Below are 18,928 nucleotides of genomic sequence, written 5' to 3'. Positions count from 1 at the left end.
GTCAAAGGATAATATTGCGGATCCGCTAACCAAAGGGTTACCAAGAGAAGTGGTTGAGAAATCATCGAGAGGAATGGGTCTTAAGCCTATAGCTTAACGGCATCATGGTGGACACCCAACCATTGCTGACTGGAGATCCCAAGAACTTGGTTCAATGGGACAACTAAATCATGATGACCTAATCACTGTGGGGTAACCCCTGGCCTGTTCCTATGATGAAGAAACAGTGAGACCCGTAAGGTACAAGGTTAAGCCTTGAGCTTTTAATGATCTTTGGTGAATACATGGAGTGGTACACGCATGGATTTCAGTTGAGTAAACGCGGGTTAGTCTAGAAGATAAAGATCACCTATGTAGGAGAGAAGTGGGGCCGCTTCAAAGGAGAATTGCGAGGCACAATTCTTTAGAAACTCCCGCAGAACCAGGACGATGTTCCATGGCCAAAATGGACATAATCATGAGAACTGAACAAGTCAGAAAGGATATAGTGATAAGTATATCATCGTTTACACAAACGGTCGAACAGTTCAAGGACAAGCACGTCCACTGTCTACCAGTAAAGTCGATGTGCTTAATCGAGCGAGGGTTCAAGGAGCATTCTCTACCTATCGTATGCTATATCTGATCGCAGAAACTATCACCAAAAGTCAAACCCCGTGTCTGTCTGTCTGGTGTGTGCTACTGAAAATCATCAATCTCACCCATGTGGGGGATTGTTGGAAGTTTGTCATTTTGAGCACCAATTTGAGTGAGGCTCGGCTACGTGCTCGTGGCGGGTTATGCTTGGATTATGTTCTCCTCCGAGAGAGCTTTCCAATGCATGTTTATTCACTCAAAACGACTAAGGAATGGATGAGTTGTGATGATCCAAAGTTGCTTCCTTGGTAGTGGAAAATTGGAAAAGAGAGCTAGTATCCCACATAGAAAAGAATATGGGCCTTTAATGGGTTTATATAGTAGAACACTCTTGTAGTGTTTAACTTGTGTTAGTGTGTTATGCTCCACCACCTACGTGCGCGCAGGGGGTGCAAATTGTGGGATTTCGAGGCAAATCTCGTGGCTTCGCAAGCCTCGGGTTTTTCCGCGTGTGCGACCTGCGGACACGAATGCAGCAAAATCTGGGCCCGAAGAATTATGTTACAAAATAAGATATATCAAATGAATATAAATATTAGAAAAGATTTATAAATATTTTAAATATACAAATAATTTATTATACATTTGATAAAATAAAATAATATTGTAACATATATAATATTTTTTGTTATAATTTTTTCAATATGTAAGGTAATATAATTTTGTTTATTTTTCAATCATATTTAAAATTCTGGAATTTGATAAATATAATTTCAAATACATATATAAGAATTGTTTATGTAGATTCATTATAAACTAACTTCAAACTTAAATTATAAACTAACTTAATACTTAAATTGAAAATCCTACTTTAAAAAATAATTTATGAAATCATCTTTTAATAAATTTTATATACCAAAAATTTAATCCAACAATATATTTCAAAATTATTTTTCAGAACACCTCCTCACCTATAAATTATAGATACTTATCTTCGTGTGAGCCAAATAACTCCATGTACATGCATCGAATAAATAAAAAGAGGATATTGTTGTCACGAAGCGGCGGCACCCGCCTACTCCCGATAGCCATCTTAGGTTTTTTTTTTTTTTTTTTTTTGAAACTGATAGCCATCTTAGATTTAACCAGTTCCCACAACTGCACCACGGAGTGTCTATATATAGAGGGCTTGCAGGTGTATCATATTCAAACTGCAACACATAAAGAAAACACCTGCATTCTACATCTTAATCAAATATCTAGAAAAATGGCGGCTAGTTTATCAGTTGAGGAAATAATGAACAATCAGAGAGCTAAAGGTCCAGCCACAGTTCTGGCCATTGGAACTGCTGCTCCTCCCAATTGCTACCCCCAGGCTGACTATCCCGACTTCTACTTTCGTGTCACGAAGAGCGAGCATATGACTGAACTCAAAGAAAAGTTCAAGCGAATCTGTATGTCTCTAGTGTTTTATGCCATATACGTATAAAATATTTCTTCTGCACATTTTTAAATATTTACTATGATATATATATTGTTTTCCAATACAATTGTTTCCTAGCTGAATCATTGCTTGCATGAACAATAAATACATGCCTTTATTTATCATGTGAAAAATATTGCTTTCGAGGCCCTTTCTATAAAAGTTTGGCTTTCCCCTTTTGATGTTGATAGTGTATGCATGTGTGTGCTGTGCACAGGTAACAAAAGCAAGATAGAAACACGTTACCTGCATATTACAGAGGAAACCCTAGAAGAAAACCCTAACATGTGCCACTATTCGGCTCCCTCGTTCGACGCTCGCCAGGAAATTTTGAGGATGGAGGTTCCGAAGCTCGGAAAAGAAGCCGCTGACAAAGCCATCAAGGAGTGGGGGCACTCCAAATCAGAGATCACCCACCTCATATTTTGCACCACTTCGGGCTACGATATGCCCAGTGCTGACTACCAGCTCACTAAGCTCCTGGGCCTCAATAATTCAGTGAAGCGCCACATGGTCTACTTGCAAGGTTGTTTTGCAGGTGGGACGGTTCTTCGCCTGGCCAAAGATCTCGCCGAGAACAACAAGGGTGCACGTGTTCTCGTGGTTTGTTCCGAGATCACCACCATCACGTTCCGAGGGCCTCATATACACTCTTTGCTCCCTCAAGCACTGTTTGGTGATGGGGCCTCGTCGGTGATTGTGGGGTCTGATCCGGATCCTCTAACCGAACGTCCACTCTTCCAGATTGTATTCGCGGCCCAACATCTAGTGCCTGATTCTGAGGACACAGTCCGTGGGAAACTGGGAGAGTCAGGCTTAATGTTCTTTCTCAAAAGGAACATAACCACATTATTTGCAGGGAATATGGAGAAGATACTTAAAGAAGTTTTCGAGCCCCTTGGCATAACTGACTGGAATTCGCTGTTTTATATAACGCACCCTGGTGGCCCAGCCATCTTGAACCAGGTGGAACATGTGTTAGGTCTCAAAGAAGAGAAAATGTGGGCGTCTCGGAAGGTGCTGAGTGAGTATGGTAACATGGCGGGTGCATGTGTGTTTTTTGTTATGGATGAAATGAGGAAGAAATCAATGAATGATGGCAGGGCAACTACTGGCGATGGGCTCGACTGGGGCGTCGCTTTGGGGTTTGGTCCGGGTTTTACCGTCGAAACCGTGGTGCTGCATAGTATGCCGGTTATTGCTTGATGAGAAGGAATCAGACTATCTTAAAATTTCAAAATAAAATCTACCAAATTTTGACTACAGACTAATAATTGTTGTGTAAATTGCAATTATTAGTAAGTCTTGGCCAAGATTTGTTCAGTTTCAAAATAAAAATAAGACGTTTTGAGTAAGAATAAGAGAGCTTGTAATACCAGTTAATGGTTTTATGTATAATTTCATGTTTCAAGGTATAGTAATATATATATTGTGTTGTACTAATAACTTTTGTTCTGTCCATATATTGTGTCATCTCCTTGTGTATGCTCGAAACCGTGGTGCTGCACAGTATGCCGGTTACCCATTAAGATGCGGAGGAATCAAATTATCTTCAAATTTCAAAATCAAATCTACCAACTTGTGACTGCACATTAGTGATTAATGTGGTATAAATTACAATAATCATAGAGTCTTGGTCAAAGATTTGTTAAAGTTAAAAATAAAAATGAGTGTGTATGTCTAATGTATATTATATGTATGGACCTATATAATAATACGTTGTGTTGTAATAACATTAGTTTTGCGCGTACTATATATGTGCACAAACTTGTTTAATGAAAGGCAACTGTTTTTCCCATAATGAAAGTGTGGCATTTACTATAAATTATAATTAGTTTAATGAGTTTTTTAAAAAATAAATAATTTTATTAAAACAAAATACTAAGAAAAATAAGTATTGGAATCCATGAAACATGAAACAAAGAACGAGCTAACAAATGACTGTACTAATTCAGACCGCTTAACTTTTAAAACATTTAAATTTTTTAATTTAAAAAATATATAAATGACATCTCAAACAATCTAACCTACACCAAATCAAATATGAAACTAATAGTATCATAATTGGCATTCACATAAACACCATATGTGACCCAATTTCAGAAATATAAGTTACATATCAATTGATATTTGAGCGGTAAATATCTCCAAAATATGAATAGATTTTTATTGTGAAAGATGAGTTTTTGAGGTATCTACCAATGTACAAAAAATCAATATCAGTCTTATAGACCTCCTAAAATATCATATAAATCCTTTTTAAAATATTTACTGAAACTTGTACATGTAAACATAAAAAATTTTCAAAACATAACATATTAACATTCAAAAAAGATGGGAATGAATAACAACTTACAGATATATCTAGATTTTATTGTAAAACTGATAATAGAATAGAAGATGGGAGAGTTGAGGGGTCTTAATGGGTGAGATGAATGAAGATTTAGAAAGTGAAAAATGACGGGTAAAACCTTAAATACGGGAGTTGACTCGCAAAACAGAATTTTTATTTAATGACTAATTTGTCTCAGTTTATTTTTCAAACAAAACATTAATTATTTTTATAGAAGTGCAATAAATATATATATATATATATATATATATATATATATATTTATTTATTTATATCCTAGAAATAATTAATGTATTTCTCCTTGTGGACGACTGTAGCTTTTTTTTCCCATAATGAAAGTAAGATATTTACGATAAATTGTTTAATGACTAATTTTATTTCTTAAATATATTATTTACCCTGTAAAAAAGAATAATATGATATGTAAAAAATATATATATAATTTATATAAATAAGTGTTATAATTTTTTCTTGTTGTATATGAGTGAAACCTTTTTCCCGAAAGTGCGGCATTAACGTTAATTTGTCTTATTTTATTTTTCACAAAAAGTACAAAAGTGTTTAATGATTAAATTATTTACTTTCAAAAAAAATATAAAAATGTTTCCTATTTAAGCTTCCTATTGTAGAAATGTTTAATCTACTGTGATTCAATGTATGAATGAGATGCGTGCTCTATATAAGTAGCTGGATGAGCGTCAGCTGTGTACAACAATTTTATTCTTTAGTTAGAAAAAGGATTATATCCACGATTCTATATTAAATTTTTATATTTTCTAAAAAATAAAAATAAGAAAGTTGAGGCATCTTTCGAAATAGGTGTTGCTTCGAGAAAAGTTTATCTTTTCCCTAACAAATTCTAACCCCCATTACAATGAATCCAATAACAAGTGTAACATAGCAATGAAATTTTAATTTCCTATTTATTGAGAATAAGTTTATCTGCCAAAGGTTAGCACACATGTTTTACAATGCAAAACCAAACTTTGTCACTCAGCAAATCTTTCCATTGAATTGTATACCGTTTCCTTTTTGAGCCGTCCCATCAATTATACACATATCAAATATAGTAAGTTTTTATAATATAAAAACTTAACTACACTCACTACTTTCTTCCACTAAACCCATTTTATACCTTAAATATTAATAGGTCCCAGTACTTTACTCACACTACACTCATTTTACACATTAAATATTAATCGGTCCCACCAATTCACCTATTTTTCTTACTTTTCATCACACTCCTCGTATGTATACTACTCCTACGACGGAAGGAGTATGCTATTTGGTAGAGTACAAATTTTAACGTTTTTGGATGTAGATCTAACCGAATATTGTAGTCTGGGACTTCATATTGTTGAGTGTAATAAGTGTCATGCAATCATGTGGAAAGAGGCGTAATGATAAGAATGTGACCAAAGGAATTGCGCAGTTTTTCTTATGTTGTGCTACCTCTTGCAGTTATACAGGGGCAAAATGGCCAATAAGTTAGGGTTAAATTGTCTACGTGAGACAGCAGTGTCCTAAGTAGATTTCCTAAATACTCCCTCCATTTCAAAATAATAATCGCTTTGACTTTTTTGCACGTATTTTGAGATGCATAAAAAACATATTTCTATATATTATTTTTCAAATTTTCTTTTTTTGAATAAAAATAGAGATGTTAAACTTTTATTCAGAAAAAGAAAAATTCAAAAATAATGTATAGAAGCATGTTTTTTTTACACCTTAAACTACGTGCACAAAGTCAAAGCGACTATTATTTTGGAATGGAGGGAGTATATGATAAACAATTCAAATTCTAAAAAAATAGGGATTCTATATTAATTGACAACTCCAACAATGGTCCTTATTTGTGTTCCCTATTATTATTATAATAGTATTAAATTCAAATTTTTTTAACAAAAAGATAATGGAAAAGTGTGGGAAAGAGTGTGCAAAAAGTAAGAGTTAGAGATTACCTATTTATGAGGAATGAAAAATGGATTTTAAAGTTTAGGGAATGAGTAGAGAATCTCTAAGAGTTAATTTTTGTCCATATTCCTTAAAATTTTAGCTTAGGACATCATATATCATATAGCTAATCTGCTGGAGATACTCTTAGATGCGTGATCGTAATATTTTTATTTTATTCAAATTATGTACTACTTATGAAACATATTAAACGTTCGTCACGATATTCTCATAATTGATACTCTCTCTGTCTCTTTCATTATTTTTAAAATTAAAAATTACATCTTAAAGTAGATTAAAAGTTGGTTCCGGTGATATATTTTTTCTATTTTATCAATTGATAAAATATTAATAGATTTTAGTCAAACTTTAACCAACTTGACCGGTACAAAACCAAATGTGACAACTAAAAAGGGACGGAGGGAGTATTTCTTTTTGATTTAATAAAAATTATATTCAAATTTCAATATAATACTGACCTCTTTTACAAAAATATATTTTATTCATCTTCTGTTTTTGTTTTCAAACATTTAAAATTTATGGACAAATGCATAAAAATTAAAATTATTTTATTCATTTAATATTTAAAATTATTCATGTCCTATTTTATATTTTATTAATTTAATATTTAAAATTATTCATGTCCTGTTTTATATTCACATAGAGAACACCTCTTTTATTTAATAAACTCAATCATTAAAACATTTAACATGGACAAAATGCAACTTCAAATAAACAAACACCATACATCTAACGAACAATAAATTTATGACTCAAAAAATGCATTTTTTTTATGATGCCATATTTGTATATTTTGAGAGAAAAAGAAAGGAACAATAATTTTATGTCACCTTCGTCATAAATAAAATATTTAACAATAATATTATGTCTTCAAACATTTTATTATATAAAAATAAAAATTGCCAAGCGTAGCGGACAAGAATACTAGTATAAGTAGCTGGATGAGCGTCAGCTGTGTACAACAATCCCTTTAAATTATAAAGCCTGAAGGATATTCTACTGGCTTTTTACAAGTTCGTCCTCCTAAAATCTGCCGTATTTACACCGTATGCCACTGACTTCCCGTATTTATACCTCTTCTGTTTTGTTGTCGATGCTGCAAGAAGCCACGTTTCCTCAGACAACTTAAATATTCATTTCTCACACCTCCCCAGCTTATTTTCCCTGTACTTCTACTGACTTCTCCCTCAATATACTTTTGTACCTCTATATACCGCTCTTTTGTGTTCAGCACGCTTTGTTAATGAAACCTAATTGCCTTTTTTTTTTCAATCCAAGCTCTCTAATCATCGGGTCGAAAGCCGAGGTGCTGGATAGCAGAGCTCTACATTTATGCCGGTTTGTTGTTTAGGTATGTGTCTTCATCTACCCAATTCCTTCATCATAAGCAATCGAGGTTGAATATTACTGTTTATATATGTTAGGTATTTATGAGCCAGGTGTTGGAATTAATTGAGCTCCCAACTGTCTTTCTTTTTCTATATGGATGTATCTACATGTATGTATATGTATATCGGAGTTAATGGCCTCCATCCGTATCTCTCAATGAGTGTGTTTTGTTGTACCTGTGTTCCAGATTATTTGAATTTTTTTTAAGACGAATGGATAAATTTAGGCGCAGTACTTCGAAAGATGACCCTCTACTTTGGAATCTATGTGAGTAGTTGTCAGTTTTGTTGTGTGTGGACAGTGTTATATTCTTTGACATTACTCACAGGACTGACATTCGTTTTGTTTCTATGATTCTTTGTCCCTTTACATTCAATATGTGCAGTTAACTATCAACTGCCAGTTATGAAAGAATATGTTCATCCACCTAAAGATGAATCTTATTTTAATCAGTTGATTAAAGAGAGTAAGAGTATTTAACATAATTTTTAATTTTATTTGTTATAGTTTTGTCCATGTTAGAAACGTGTTCAAATAATTGGTCTCCCCACAAACATTGTGCAGGTTACAAAGTTGGACATCCTCAGCTTTCTGAAAAAAGAACTAAATGTAAGATATGGTTTCTAATTTGTATTATATTATGTCCGATTTTATGTGTCTAGTTAATATTCTTCAATGTTGCAGCTCATATCGAGGATGATGTTGGAACCGCAAAGAAAACAGCTCTTCACACGCAACAAAAAACCAATGTTCAGTCTCCGTCCTGCATTCCAGGTTCTAGGAATAGTGTCAAGCGATTTCCGAGAAAAAATGTCGAAAACATTAAACCAGACACACCTCCTGTTAGCTACTCTCAATGTTGTAAGGATCCTTCAGACCTCTTTAACTACGTAGTTTTAGTAAATACTCTGACAAAAATAATATTTGTTCTCACAACAGCCAGGATTTTCTCTCCTTTGACGCCATTGTCACCCAATATAGCTAGGCCTCTTCAGTCCCCACTACCAAAGCATAAACCAAATGGTATTTAATTCGTTTGTGTATTTTTAATATAAAAGATATGTAATGCACTTTATATGTAATGCATTTTTATTATCTGACTTCCAGCTTTAGGCCAACATACTCAACGCAACAAAGAAAATGTGCCTACCACAAGAGTTAAAAGAAATGAATGTCTTCCAGAAAAGAGTAAATTTTAATGGCCTATTGTACTAATTTATGCTTTTATTAGTTTGTTGCTATAGTAATTTGGTCACTTGAAATACTTATGTTGACAGGAATTCATAAACAAAGTTCAGCGTTTAAAGAGAATAGACCTCCGACAAATATTAAAAGAAAAGCCTTGCTCAAATCCTGCGGATCAAACATCCATTCAGCAACGCAGAAGAGTAATTCGCTTTTCAGAATTAATTTAACCTTATTTGATGTCACAAAGGTAAACGATAACTTATTTGCTTTTATATTGTACAGGGCCATGCAAGAACCCTGATGTCAAAAAGATGGTATCACCTGCTGAGCACAGTAAGTTCAATTACTCTGTCCAATCTAAACTACAAATTCAGCCAAATGATTTTTATTTATTACCAACATACTGGATAATTAAAGCACACCCTTTTTTGCAATAGCCATCTTTACAAATTTAAGTTCCAGTAAAGATAAAGGGAAGATGGTGGTTGAGAATGCAATAAGACCCCAACATTTGAGGAGTGAATTTGGTATGTTTCTCATTCAATTATACTTAATAAGAGAAAACTAGATTTAATTGGTTCTGTCATTTTTACATTTTCTGGCAAATTACAGATGTTATGAATTTGTCTGAATATGATAGTGATTCAAGTGATGCTTTTTCTGACCAAGGTATTTACCATATGAAATTCATTTTAACGAATGTGTTATAAATGTCAAATTTATTTGTGTTTAATAATTACAATGCTTTTCAGATTTCCCTGAAGATTTCATTGATGAATCACATAAATTTGGACCAACAGTTGGTACGTGACTGTGCTCGATGCCATTGAAAATCCCTTTTACCTTTAAATGTAATTTTGAGCCGGAGTTTATTAGGAAATGTAAAATTTTCAGGTACTCAGTCTGACGGGGGGTAAATATTGACTTACCAACACGTAAATTAAATTTTGATCCTAAGGATTCTCAACAGGACTCAGCCGACCACTTCAATGATTTTGGTAACTTCAATAAGATTTTCCAGTTCTTATTTTTTGCATATGTGTGCAAAGAATTTGTACAGCTGACTAATATGATTCCATTTAAAAAGATGTTCTCATATTAATCTTTCACAGGTTTTTCTCATTTTGGAGAATCTTACAGCGATCAAAGTGACGGCGATTCAGAAGATGGTAATCTGAAAACAATCATGTTAATAACTCTTGCTTTTATTAGTTCACCAACCTTAAATTTTTGAAATCACAGATTATGGTGGTGATTTTAACTGTCAAGACATTGAGGAAGAGGAACCAACTATATATGGTAATATATTGTGCCATGAATCTTACTTTTTAAACTTTCGAATGTTGATGCACAAATTTAAGGATACAATATGTGATTTGCAGCTGTGAAAGAGTATGCTACTTTAGGTCCCCCTAACGTGAAATGTATTCATTGTCAAGCTTGGATGTGGAAAGAGGAACGTGTCAACAAAAGTGTGAAGAAAGGCACTCCTGTTTTTTCCCTCTGTTGTGCCAAGGGACAAATCAAACTTCCAAAAAAGAGGCCAACTCCATCATTCATTTGGCAGTTACACAATGATAAGAACAAGTCTCAAAGATTCAAGGATGGTATACGTCTATACAATAGCCTATTTGCTTTTACTTCTACCGGAGGAAAAGTTGATCACTCTATTAATAATGGAGGAGCACCTTATGTATATCGGTTAAATGGTCAGAACCACCACCTTTTTGGTTAATTACTACCAGACGATGGTGAAGACCCAAAGTTCTGCCAGTTGTATATTTATGACACGGAGAATGAAATAGAAAACAGAATGAAATGGGTTAGTGTCACAGATGGTCAGCAAGTTGATGCTGAAATTGTTGAAGGATTGTCCCAGATGTTAGATGAAACAAATGAGTTGGTGAAGGAATTTAGATCTGCACGTGATCGGTTTGAGAATGGTGTGCAAGAGTTAGAAATCATCCTCAAGGTATCCAGGGCTGAGAGTGGACGTGAAAATCATATTGGTCCATCGGATGAGGTTGCAGGTGTAATGGTTGGGGATATGGACGACACAAAAGGTACACGTGATATAATTCTGCATTCACATAAGAAAGGCTTAGAGAGAATAACAGACATTCACCCAAAATTGATGTCGCTTCAATATCCTTTGTTGTTCCCGCATGGTGGTGATGGCTTCCATAAGGACATACCCTTTGGGAAGGTTGATAATGTAACGCAGAAACAAAGGGAGATGATTTCAATGAAAGAATTCTATTCATATAAATTGCAAGTCCGGACCAATGAAGGTAATTTCATGCGTACTACAGAATGATGATTTGAATGTTTGAACTATTTCTCTCTCATGTTCATTACAATTACATAATCTGTGTTGTGCAGGAATTACACCACGGTTAGGTGGTAGGCTCTATCAACAGTATATTGTTGACGCTTTTTCAACTATTGAGCAAGCACGTCTGTGGTGGTTCCGTAAGCATCAAACAACCTTACGATCAGACCTATATTCAAGTATTAAAAAATCAGTGTCAGTTGGTTCTTCAGAGTGCTCAAATATTGGAAAAGGATTTATTTTGCCATCCGGTTTTGTTGGCTCACGAAGCTACATGCAGCAAAATTTCCAGGACGCTCTTGCAGTTTGTCGAGTAATAGGTCATCCCGACATCTTCCTTACAATGACAACAAATCCTCTTTGGGATGAAATAAATGAGATGATGAAGTTGATTCCACACTGCAGCCCTCAGAATTCACCAGATGTGATCGCCCGTGTGTTTCGCCTCAAGCTTGATCAATTAATAGAGGAGATAAAGCAGAAGAAATTCTTTGGGACTTGCCTTGGTGGTACGTACTAGCTCACACTTTCATAAATGTACCAAGTCTGTGATTTACTATCATTATGCACTTTTGTTGACATACACTTTTTTAACAGTCATGTATGTGGTGGAATTCCAAAAGCGAGGCTTGCCTCATGTTCACATGCTGATTTGGTTGGATGCGGCATCTAAACAAAATCTCAAATCAAATGTTGACAACTTTGTATCAGCAGAGATTCCAGACGAGAAAGTTGATCCTGCAGGATATGCTGCCGTCAAAGCATTTATGATGCATGGACCATGCGGCAAAGAATATCCAAAGTCTCCTTGCATGAAGCAGCACAAATGTACTAGGCATTTTCCCAAAAAGTGAGTCCCTTTCCTTCTTACTTTAATTGTTAAGTTTTATTCTGTGTTAAGTAGCATATTCTTCAGATAATCACAGCAAGGTTAAGGAACTGCAAATAAAAGTATATGTTTGGTCTTGATAATTCTAAATTATCATCAGTCTACATACTTATGTGAAGGTTCAATTGAGTAATAGTCATTGCTGGCCAAATATGTGTTGTATTCCCAACTTGCTATTCAATTAAGTAAGAAAATGAACAATATATCTAGGTTCTGTCAAGCGACGACGTTTGATCAATCAGGCTTTCCCATTTACAAACGCCAGCAGACCAATATTACAGTTAAAAAAGGGAAAGCTGATCTTGATAACCAATGGGTGGTTCCATATAATAGAGATTTGTTGGTCAAATTTCAGTGTCACATAAATGTGGAGATTTGTGCTCACGCACGTAGTCTCAAATATCTTTTTAAGTATTGCCTCAAAAGACATGACCGAGCTACCGTTGAAATTCGGGGAAAGAAGCGCAGCTCCAACTTATTAAATGAAATAGAGCAACCTGAAGATGAAATCCAATCTTTTTTCGATGGAAGATACATTTGCGGGTGTGAAGCTGCTTACAGGATTTTCGGTTTTAATATCCATTATAGGTCTCTGGCGGTTCAACGACTTTCATTCCATCTCGAAGGGGATAAAACATGTACATTTCGTTCAAATGAACCATTACAGAAGGTGGCTGCTAGAGAAGGGATCAGGCTCAGTCAGTTGGAGGCTTTCTTCGAGCTTAACTCAACTGATAACAATGCAAGGCAATATCTGTATGACGAAATCCCGCAACATTATGTCTGGAATGATACAGATAGGATTTGGACAGTGAGGAAGAGGGGTAAAAAGATTGGGAGGCTTTCTTACACCCATCACAGTTCTGGGGAATTGTGGTTTTTTACGCCTACTCTTGACAAAAGTTCGTGGTCCGACCTCCTTCCAATGCTTGCGCACTGTTAAAGGGAAGACGTATGACACTTTTCATGAGGCATGCAAAGTATATGGATTACTGGACGATGACAATGAATGGGATGAGGTTTTGAAAGAATGCTCTATTTCTGGATTTCCCCCCCAAATCCGCCAGCTTTTTGTCCACATAATGGTGAATTGTAAAGTGACCGATCTTAAAGAATTGTGGAACAAACATTGGATTAATATGGTTGATGACATTTTGTTGAAACAGAGAAGATTGACTGGGAATCCATTACTGATTCTTAATGAAAAACAACAGCATCATCTCTGTTAAAAATGTCAACAAATATTATTTTAAAAAAATGTTAAATAATATGCAGAAATCCATACGTTGCTGAAGAGCGTTGGAAAGTCTTTAAAAGAGTACTCTCAAATGCCTCAACCTCCTCCCAGCTATTTGGATTGTAGTGTAAACAATCTGATAGAGGAGGAAACCAGTTATGATGTTACAGAAATGGAGGAGGAGTATAAGCATCTAATATCATCCTGTAACCAAGAGCAGCTTGCAGTCTTTACATCTATAATGGAGTCAGTTGAGAAAAAAGAGGGAGGTGTTTTTTTTGTGTACGGTAGCGGGGGCTGCGGAAAAACCTACTTATGGAGAACAATGATTTCAAAATTGCGGTCTGAACGCCTGATTGTTCTTCCAGTTGCTTCATCCGGTATCGCCGCCACACTCCTGCCAGGAGGGCGGACTGCACATTCAAGGTTTAAAATCCCAATTGTACTTGATGAGTATTCAATGTGTTCCATATCTCATACATCAGACATTGCAGAGTTGGTTAAGCGTACAAGTCTAATTATTTGGGACGAGGCCCCAATGCAACACCGATATTCATTTGAATGTCTTGATCGTTCACTTAAAGATATCATGAAAGCTGTTGATCCAAGAAGATATCATATGCCTTTTGGTGGAATTACAGTGGTTTTGGGTGGGGACTTCCGTCAAATCCTCCCTGTCATCCCACAAGCTCCAAGGGGTGAGATAGTAGCTGCTTCAATAACAAGATCAAAGCTTTGGAAGATCGCCACTGTGTTTAAACTATTACACAACATGCGTCTAAACAAGGGAAGAAACAACGAGGAGATTCAGAATTTGAAAGAATTTGCACAATGGGTTCTGGACATTGGTGATGGAAAAATAGGACCTCCTCCTGATGCAGGTGTGGAATATGGTGAGGATGACATTGCTGTGCCTGAACGTTACTGTAATATGGGTTCTGAAAATTCAGTGGAACAAATGATGAAAAGCACCTTTCCGTCATTTCTGGAAAAATTTCAGGACTCAAATTACTTGAGCGATAGAGCAATCCTAACACCAACAAATGTCAAGTAAACAGTGTGATAGTGGACAGAATCCCTGGGAACATGTCTTCTTTCTTCAGCATAGACACAGCGGAAGATTATCCCGGAACTGCAAGAGAGCAGATGGCATGTTTCCCACCAGAATACCTCAATGCATTAAACATTCCAGGTTTGCCACTTCATGAATTAAAGTTGAAAGTTGGCGTAGTTGTTATGTTGATGCGTAACTTGAATCAGACATTAGGATTGTGTAATGGTACTAGAATGATGGTTACACTTTGCCTTCAGTTTTGTGTTTGTTGTGAGGTCATTAGCGGACAGTTCAAGGGGACAAAACATTTCATTCCTAGAATGGAATTATGTCCAACCGAGACAAAACTCCCATTCAAGCTTTGCAGGAAGCAAATGCCTCTACAGATTTGCTATGCCATGACAATTAACAAAGCTCAAGGACAGTCACTTGAAAACGTTGGGGTCTATTTGCCAAAAGGGGTGTTCTCACATGGACAATACTATGTTGCAGTGAGCCATGTTACTTCACCTGAAGGGCTGAAATGTTTCATCAATGATGAGCATGGACAAAGCACAAACATCACTCAAAATGTAGTTTACAAGGAAGTATTTTACAACTTACCAGTTGTTTAAGTCCTGCTAATCTATTTTTGTAATAATAGTTTGAGTAATGTTTGTAACTTAAGGGCCTACATTTATGATTTTTTGCTTAAAACTATGCCCTTCACTTTTGGATTGAATTCTTCAATGGTTAATATGCTCACCACTGTTATTCTCAATATCAGATTGTTCTATCATGGTTTGATTTTTAAAAATGTCAGGTTAATATAATTTTCAACACTTAATTAATTGTTGTGCAATTTAAAATTTTATGTCATGCTCTTAGTAGTGGAACTTAGAGGGATATATATATGCGTGCCCTACCACCCTTTACAAAGTGAAATGATCAGAAAAGTAGTACAGTACATGTGATATTCTTATTATAAAAGTAATATGTTATCCTAGGTTTGTGAGTTGTCCTACTATATTATAATCAAGGAAGCAAGTACAATAATTGAGTTGCAGTATACATACATACAGTACAACACTTGAGCATCTATTCTGGATCCAAAGTTCACCACAGTTAAGCTTACAAAATCAGTGGTTGCACTTTACAAAGAAGGTATAATATTTTCCACAGATTTATTTGAGACTTGCATGTTTAATGCGTAATGTTCCATTGTTCTTATTTATCTTGACTTTTTCTAAACAGGTTACAATGGACAAGGCTCTCTATAGCTTCGATTCACTTGAGGATATTGAGGACTCTAGAACTGACTGGAAAGTGAGAGTTAAATCTCAGTCTATTTGGAAGGGGATCAACAGGAAAACTGGTGAATTCAAAGGTTACAATATCGTCTTCTTTGATGACTATGTAAGTTTTCAACCTTGACCTAGGTTTTTCTTTTGTGGTTATAATAATTAAATAATGACTTGCACACCCTAAACTAGCAGAGCACCAGGGTTCATGCCTTCATTTCATCACAAATAGTTCCACAGTTTGAGGACCTACTTACTGAAGAACAAATGTACCTCATTACAAACTTCAAAGTTTTGTTCTATAATGGAGATGAAACAAACAGACCAGTTAGGACAGAGAAACATATATATTTCACAAGTGATACGGTCATGGTAAAGGAGACAGTGTCAGGACTAAAGTTCCCAAACTACAGCTTTGATATGAGAAACTTAGAGGAGATGGAAGTAATTAAAAAGGATAATCGATTCCTCATAGGTAATACTTTCATATCAAAGCTTTTGACGATATTTAGTTCAGTTCTTGATATTTAAATTTATTGCCAAATTAACTGTTGTACTTTAAATATATAGATGTCGTTGCCGTTGTTGAAAGTGTTCAAGAAAAAGCTGTGTATATGAAGGATGCTGTGGAGAAATCACATGTTGCTTTCACAATATCTGATGGAAGGTATAAAATGCAATGCCTACATGTTCAAATAGAAACGTGATTTATAATAGGAGATACATGACAAATTATTGCTTTTTATATTCATTATTTGTAGGGCCACAAAGAATGTGACTTTCTTCAACGAATATGGTGATTCATTTCTCGAAGCTTATAAAGCGATTAAAGAAACACCAGTTATAATTATCATCACCTTTGCCAAGGTCACAGAGTGGAAAGGTATATTATTTCATATAGTTTAATGTTGATATGTGTAGCATGCACTTCACGTATTTATTTCTTTATCCAGAGGGCTACCTGTCTAATTTCCCTGCCACAAGTTCTACTTGAATATCAATCATCATGTTGTCAACAACCTAATTCAGAGGTTTCCTCTTCAACCACCAGATTATTTTCATTAAATTGAATAGACATCATATGCTGAATATTGAAATTGTTAAATTAAATTTGTAGATATAGACAGCCAGGTTTCTATGTAATGGACATTGAGGAGGAAGAGGAGGTTTTAGAGCTACCCCAAATGAAGATTAAGGAGCTGAGAGACCTTAATGAATCATTTGTTCAGGTACCAGAAGTAGTAAGTCATATGCTTTTCTATTTTTACTGTTTTCTCTTCACTTATTCAATACCTTTATAAACAGAAAAAAGTTACCTGCCAAGTTACGCTGAAGAGGTTTGATGAAAAACAAAATTGGTACTCTGCATATTGTATAAAATGTGAAAAAGATTTGGACATGGTTGATGGTAACTACAACTGCTGTGGAAGAAACTACCCATATCCAGACAAAAGGTCAGGGTTGTTTTCATATTGAACGGAATGAAATATTAATTTGAGAAATGTAAGTAATTTTCTTTTTCTACAGGTTTCGTTTGTATGGGTTGTGCTCCGATGAAACTGGAACTGTTCCAATTGTTTGGCCTGATGAGGAAATATCTCGATTGACAGGAAAGACGGTGTATGATGTTGATGCTGATGATGACGAGGTTAAGTTCTATCCTAACTGAATTTATAATATACCACAACATGAGTACAGTACTTATGTGTGAAGTTATTACCTGAGTAATGTACAACAGGTTGATGTGAAGAACAAAATCCCCGATATCTTGAAAAGTTTAGAGAAGAAACAGTATCGTTTAGACATACTTCTTACAGAAGAAAATGTTAAACAAGGTTCCAATGTCTACAACGCTACAAAAATTTCCAAACCACTGGAAATTACAGACAACCATGATCCCAATCCAAATGTCCATGTTGTCAATGAGCAAACTGAGATTACCAATGTAAGCAAACTTCCACCATAAACTATCTTATGTTTCATACAAACTCACACAAGAAATGTTTTTATTCAACAGGATATCAGTAAAGAGCCAACCTCTAACATTAACAGCCCAGCAACGGAAAAATCTACAAACAAGACCAAATCAAGGCTCAAAGCTGATATCATAGAAACACCCATTAAGAAGCCAGATTTGAAGAAAGTAAAGCTTGAGAAAGTAAGTGCATAATACTTATCATCAGTTCACCAAACTATTTTAAGATACAATAATTAAAATCTCCTCTGACGATGATTTACAACTGCTTCCAGAAATGATGACGAAGAACTACAATCCCAGCAAACCTGTTTGAAGAATCTTTTGTTTGAATGCACTTGCCTATGTGCAAGTTAACTGTTATGCTGTCCCACTTTTGCATTGCTGGACTTTATTCAATTCGTAACGTCGACAATTGTAATATATTCTACCACTGAATTTATTCCCAGGAACTTTATTTTCCTATTAATTATCAGGTTTGTGAACGTTATAACAGTTTACCGTCTTCCTTACACTTCCATTGTGTACTAATATATAGGATTGAAGATATTAAGCAAACTCTAACCACATATTCTTTGTTATTTCAACCACATTTAACATATGGTCACTATGTGCTAACAAAGAAATACCGTGTCAAAACTAAACAATATCAAATGAATTGCAGATGTTAGTAATAAAGACGCAACCAAATTCCTTCACAGACAAGTGCACCTACCACAAATTAATACATTTACTGCTGCAACCACCAACCTTTTTAACAAGCCACACCTTTAGTTTTACAAATTCACACTATACTAGCATTTCACCAGCACATATACACTGCAAGATGTCGACAAACGCCTGTGATTCACTCAGAAACATTAACAGTTCAAGAGCAGATTGGAAGGTGAAGGCAAGAGTTATCAGACAATGGAGAGGATCCACTAACAGTGGGATTGTTTTTAAGAGCTACAACATTTTGTTGCTTGATGCAAAGGTAAGTTTACGACATGTGTATCAATTACAGTATGAGTTTTGTGCAAATTATCTTATCAGCTGTAGTACAAAATTTATTCACAAGCAACCTTTGTTACAGAACTGCAGGATGCATGTCTTCATACCCGCGGCTATAGCAGACAAAATGTCAAGGATAATTGAAGAAGGAAAGATTTATCTGATCAAAAACTTCACTGTCAAGGACTTTACGGAAAAAGACAAC

The 18,928-nt window shown here is 35.1% G+C and overlaps 4 protein-coding genes across 4 annotated transcripts; all 4 read left to right on the top strand.

Annotated features, from left to right (window-relative positions):
• The first annotated feature begins 1,766 nt into the window (after positions 1–1,766).
• On the top strand, positions 1,767–3,464 carry LOC108196721 (chalcone synthase 2). The gene is made up of 2 exons (XM_017364131.2): positions 1,767–2,030; positions 2,277–3,464. Exons 1-2 carry the CDS (start codon positions 1,844–1,846, stop codon positions 3,263–3,265), a joined length of 1,176 nt encoding a protein of 391 aa, XP_017219620.1. The 5' UTR covers positions 1,767–1,843; the 3' UTR covers positions 3,266–3,464.
• A 7,312-nt stretch (positions 3,465–10,776) lies between these two features.
• Positions 10,777–13,127, top strand: LOC108195027 (uncharacterized). The gene is made up of 4 exons (XM_017361964.2): positions 10,777–11,254; positions 11,346–11,804; positions 11,893–12,145; positions 12,395–13,127. The coding sequence occupies exons 1-4, from the start codon at positions 10,777–10,779 to the stop codon at positions 13,125–13,127; spliced, it is 1,923 nt and encodes a 640-aa protein (XP_017217453.2).
• Positions 13,128–13,512: 385 nt separating this feature from the next.
• LOC108195026 (ATP-dependent DNA helicase pfh1-like) lies at positions 13,513–14,475 on the top strand. Its single transcript, XM_017361963.2, has one exon. The coding sequence runs from the start codon at positions 13,513–13,515 to the stop codon at positions 14,473–14,475; it is 963 nt and encodes a 320-aa protein (XP_017217452.1).
• A 32-nt stretch (positions 14,476–14,507) lies between these two features.
• LOC108195024 (uncharacterized) lies at positions 14,508–15,888 on the top strand. The gene is made up of 2 exons (XM_017361962.1): positions 14,508–15,062; positions 15,709–15,888. Exons 1-2 carry the CDS (start codon positions 14,508–14,510, stop codon positions 15,886–15,888), a joined length of 735 nt encoding a protein of 244 aa, XP_017217451.1.
• Positions 15,889–18,928: the final 3,040 nt, after the last annotated feature.

The sequence above is a fragment of the Daucus carota genome, chromosome 5, assembly GCF_001625215.2.
Source record: "Daucus carota subsp. sativus chromosome 5, DH1 v3.0, whole genome shotgun sequence".
Lineage (NCBI taxonomy): Eukaryota > Viridiplantae > Streptophyta > Magnoliopsida > Apiales > Apiaceae > Daucus > Daucus carota.
The sequence above is the reverse complement of the archived record's forward strand: the minus strand, read 5'-3'. Positions and strand labels throughout refer to the sequence as shown.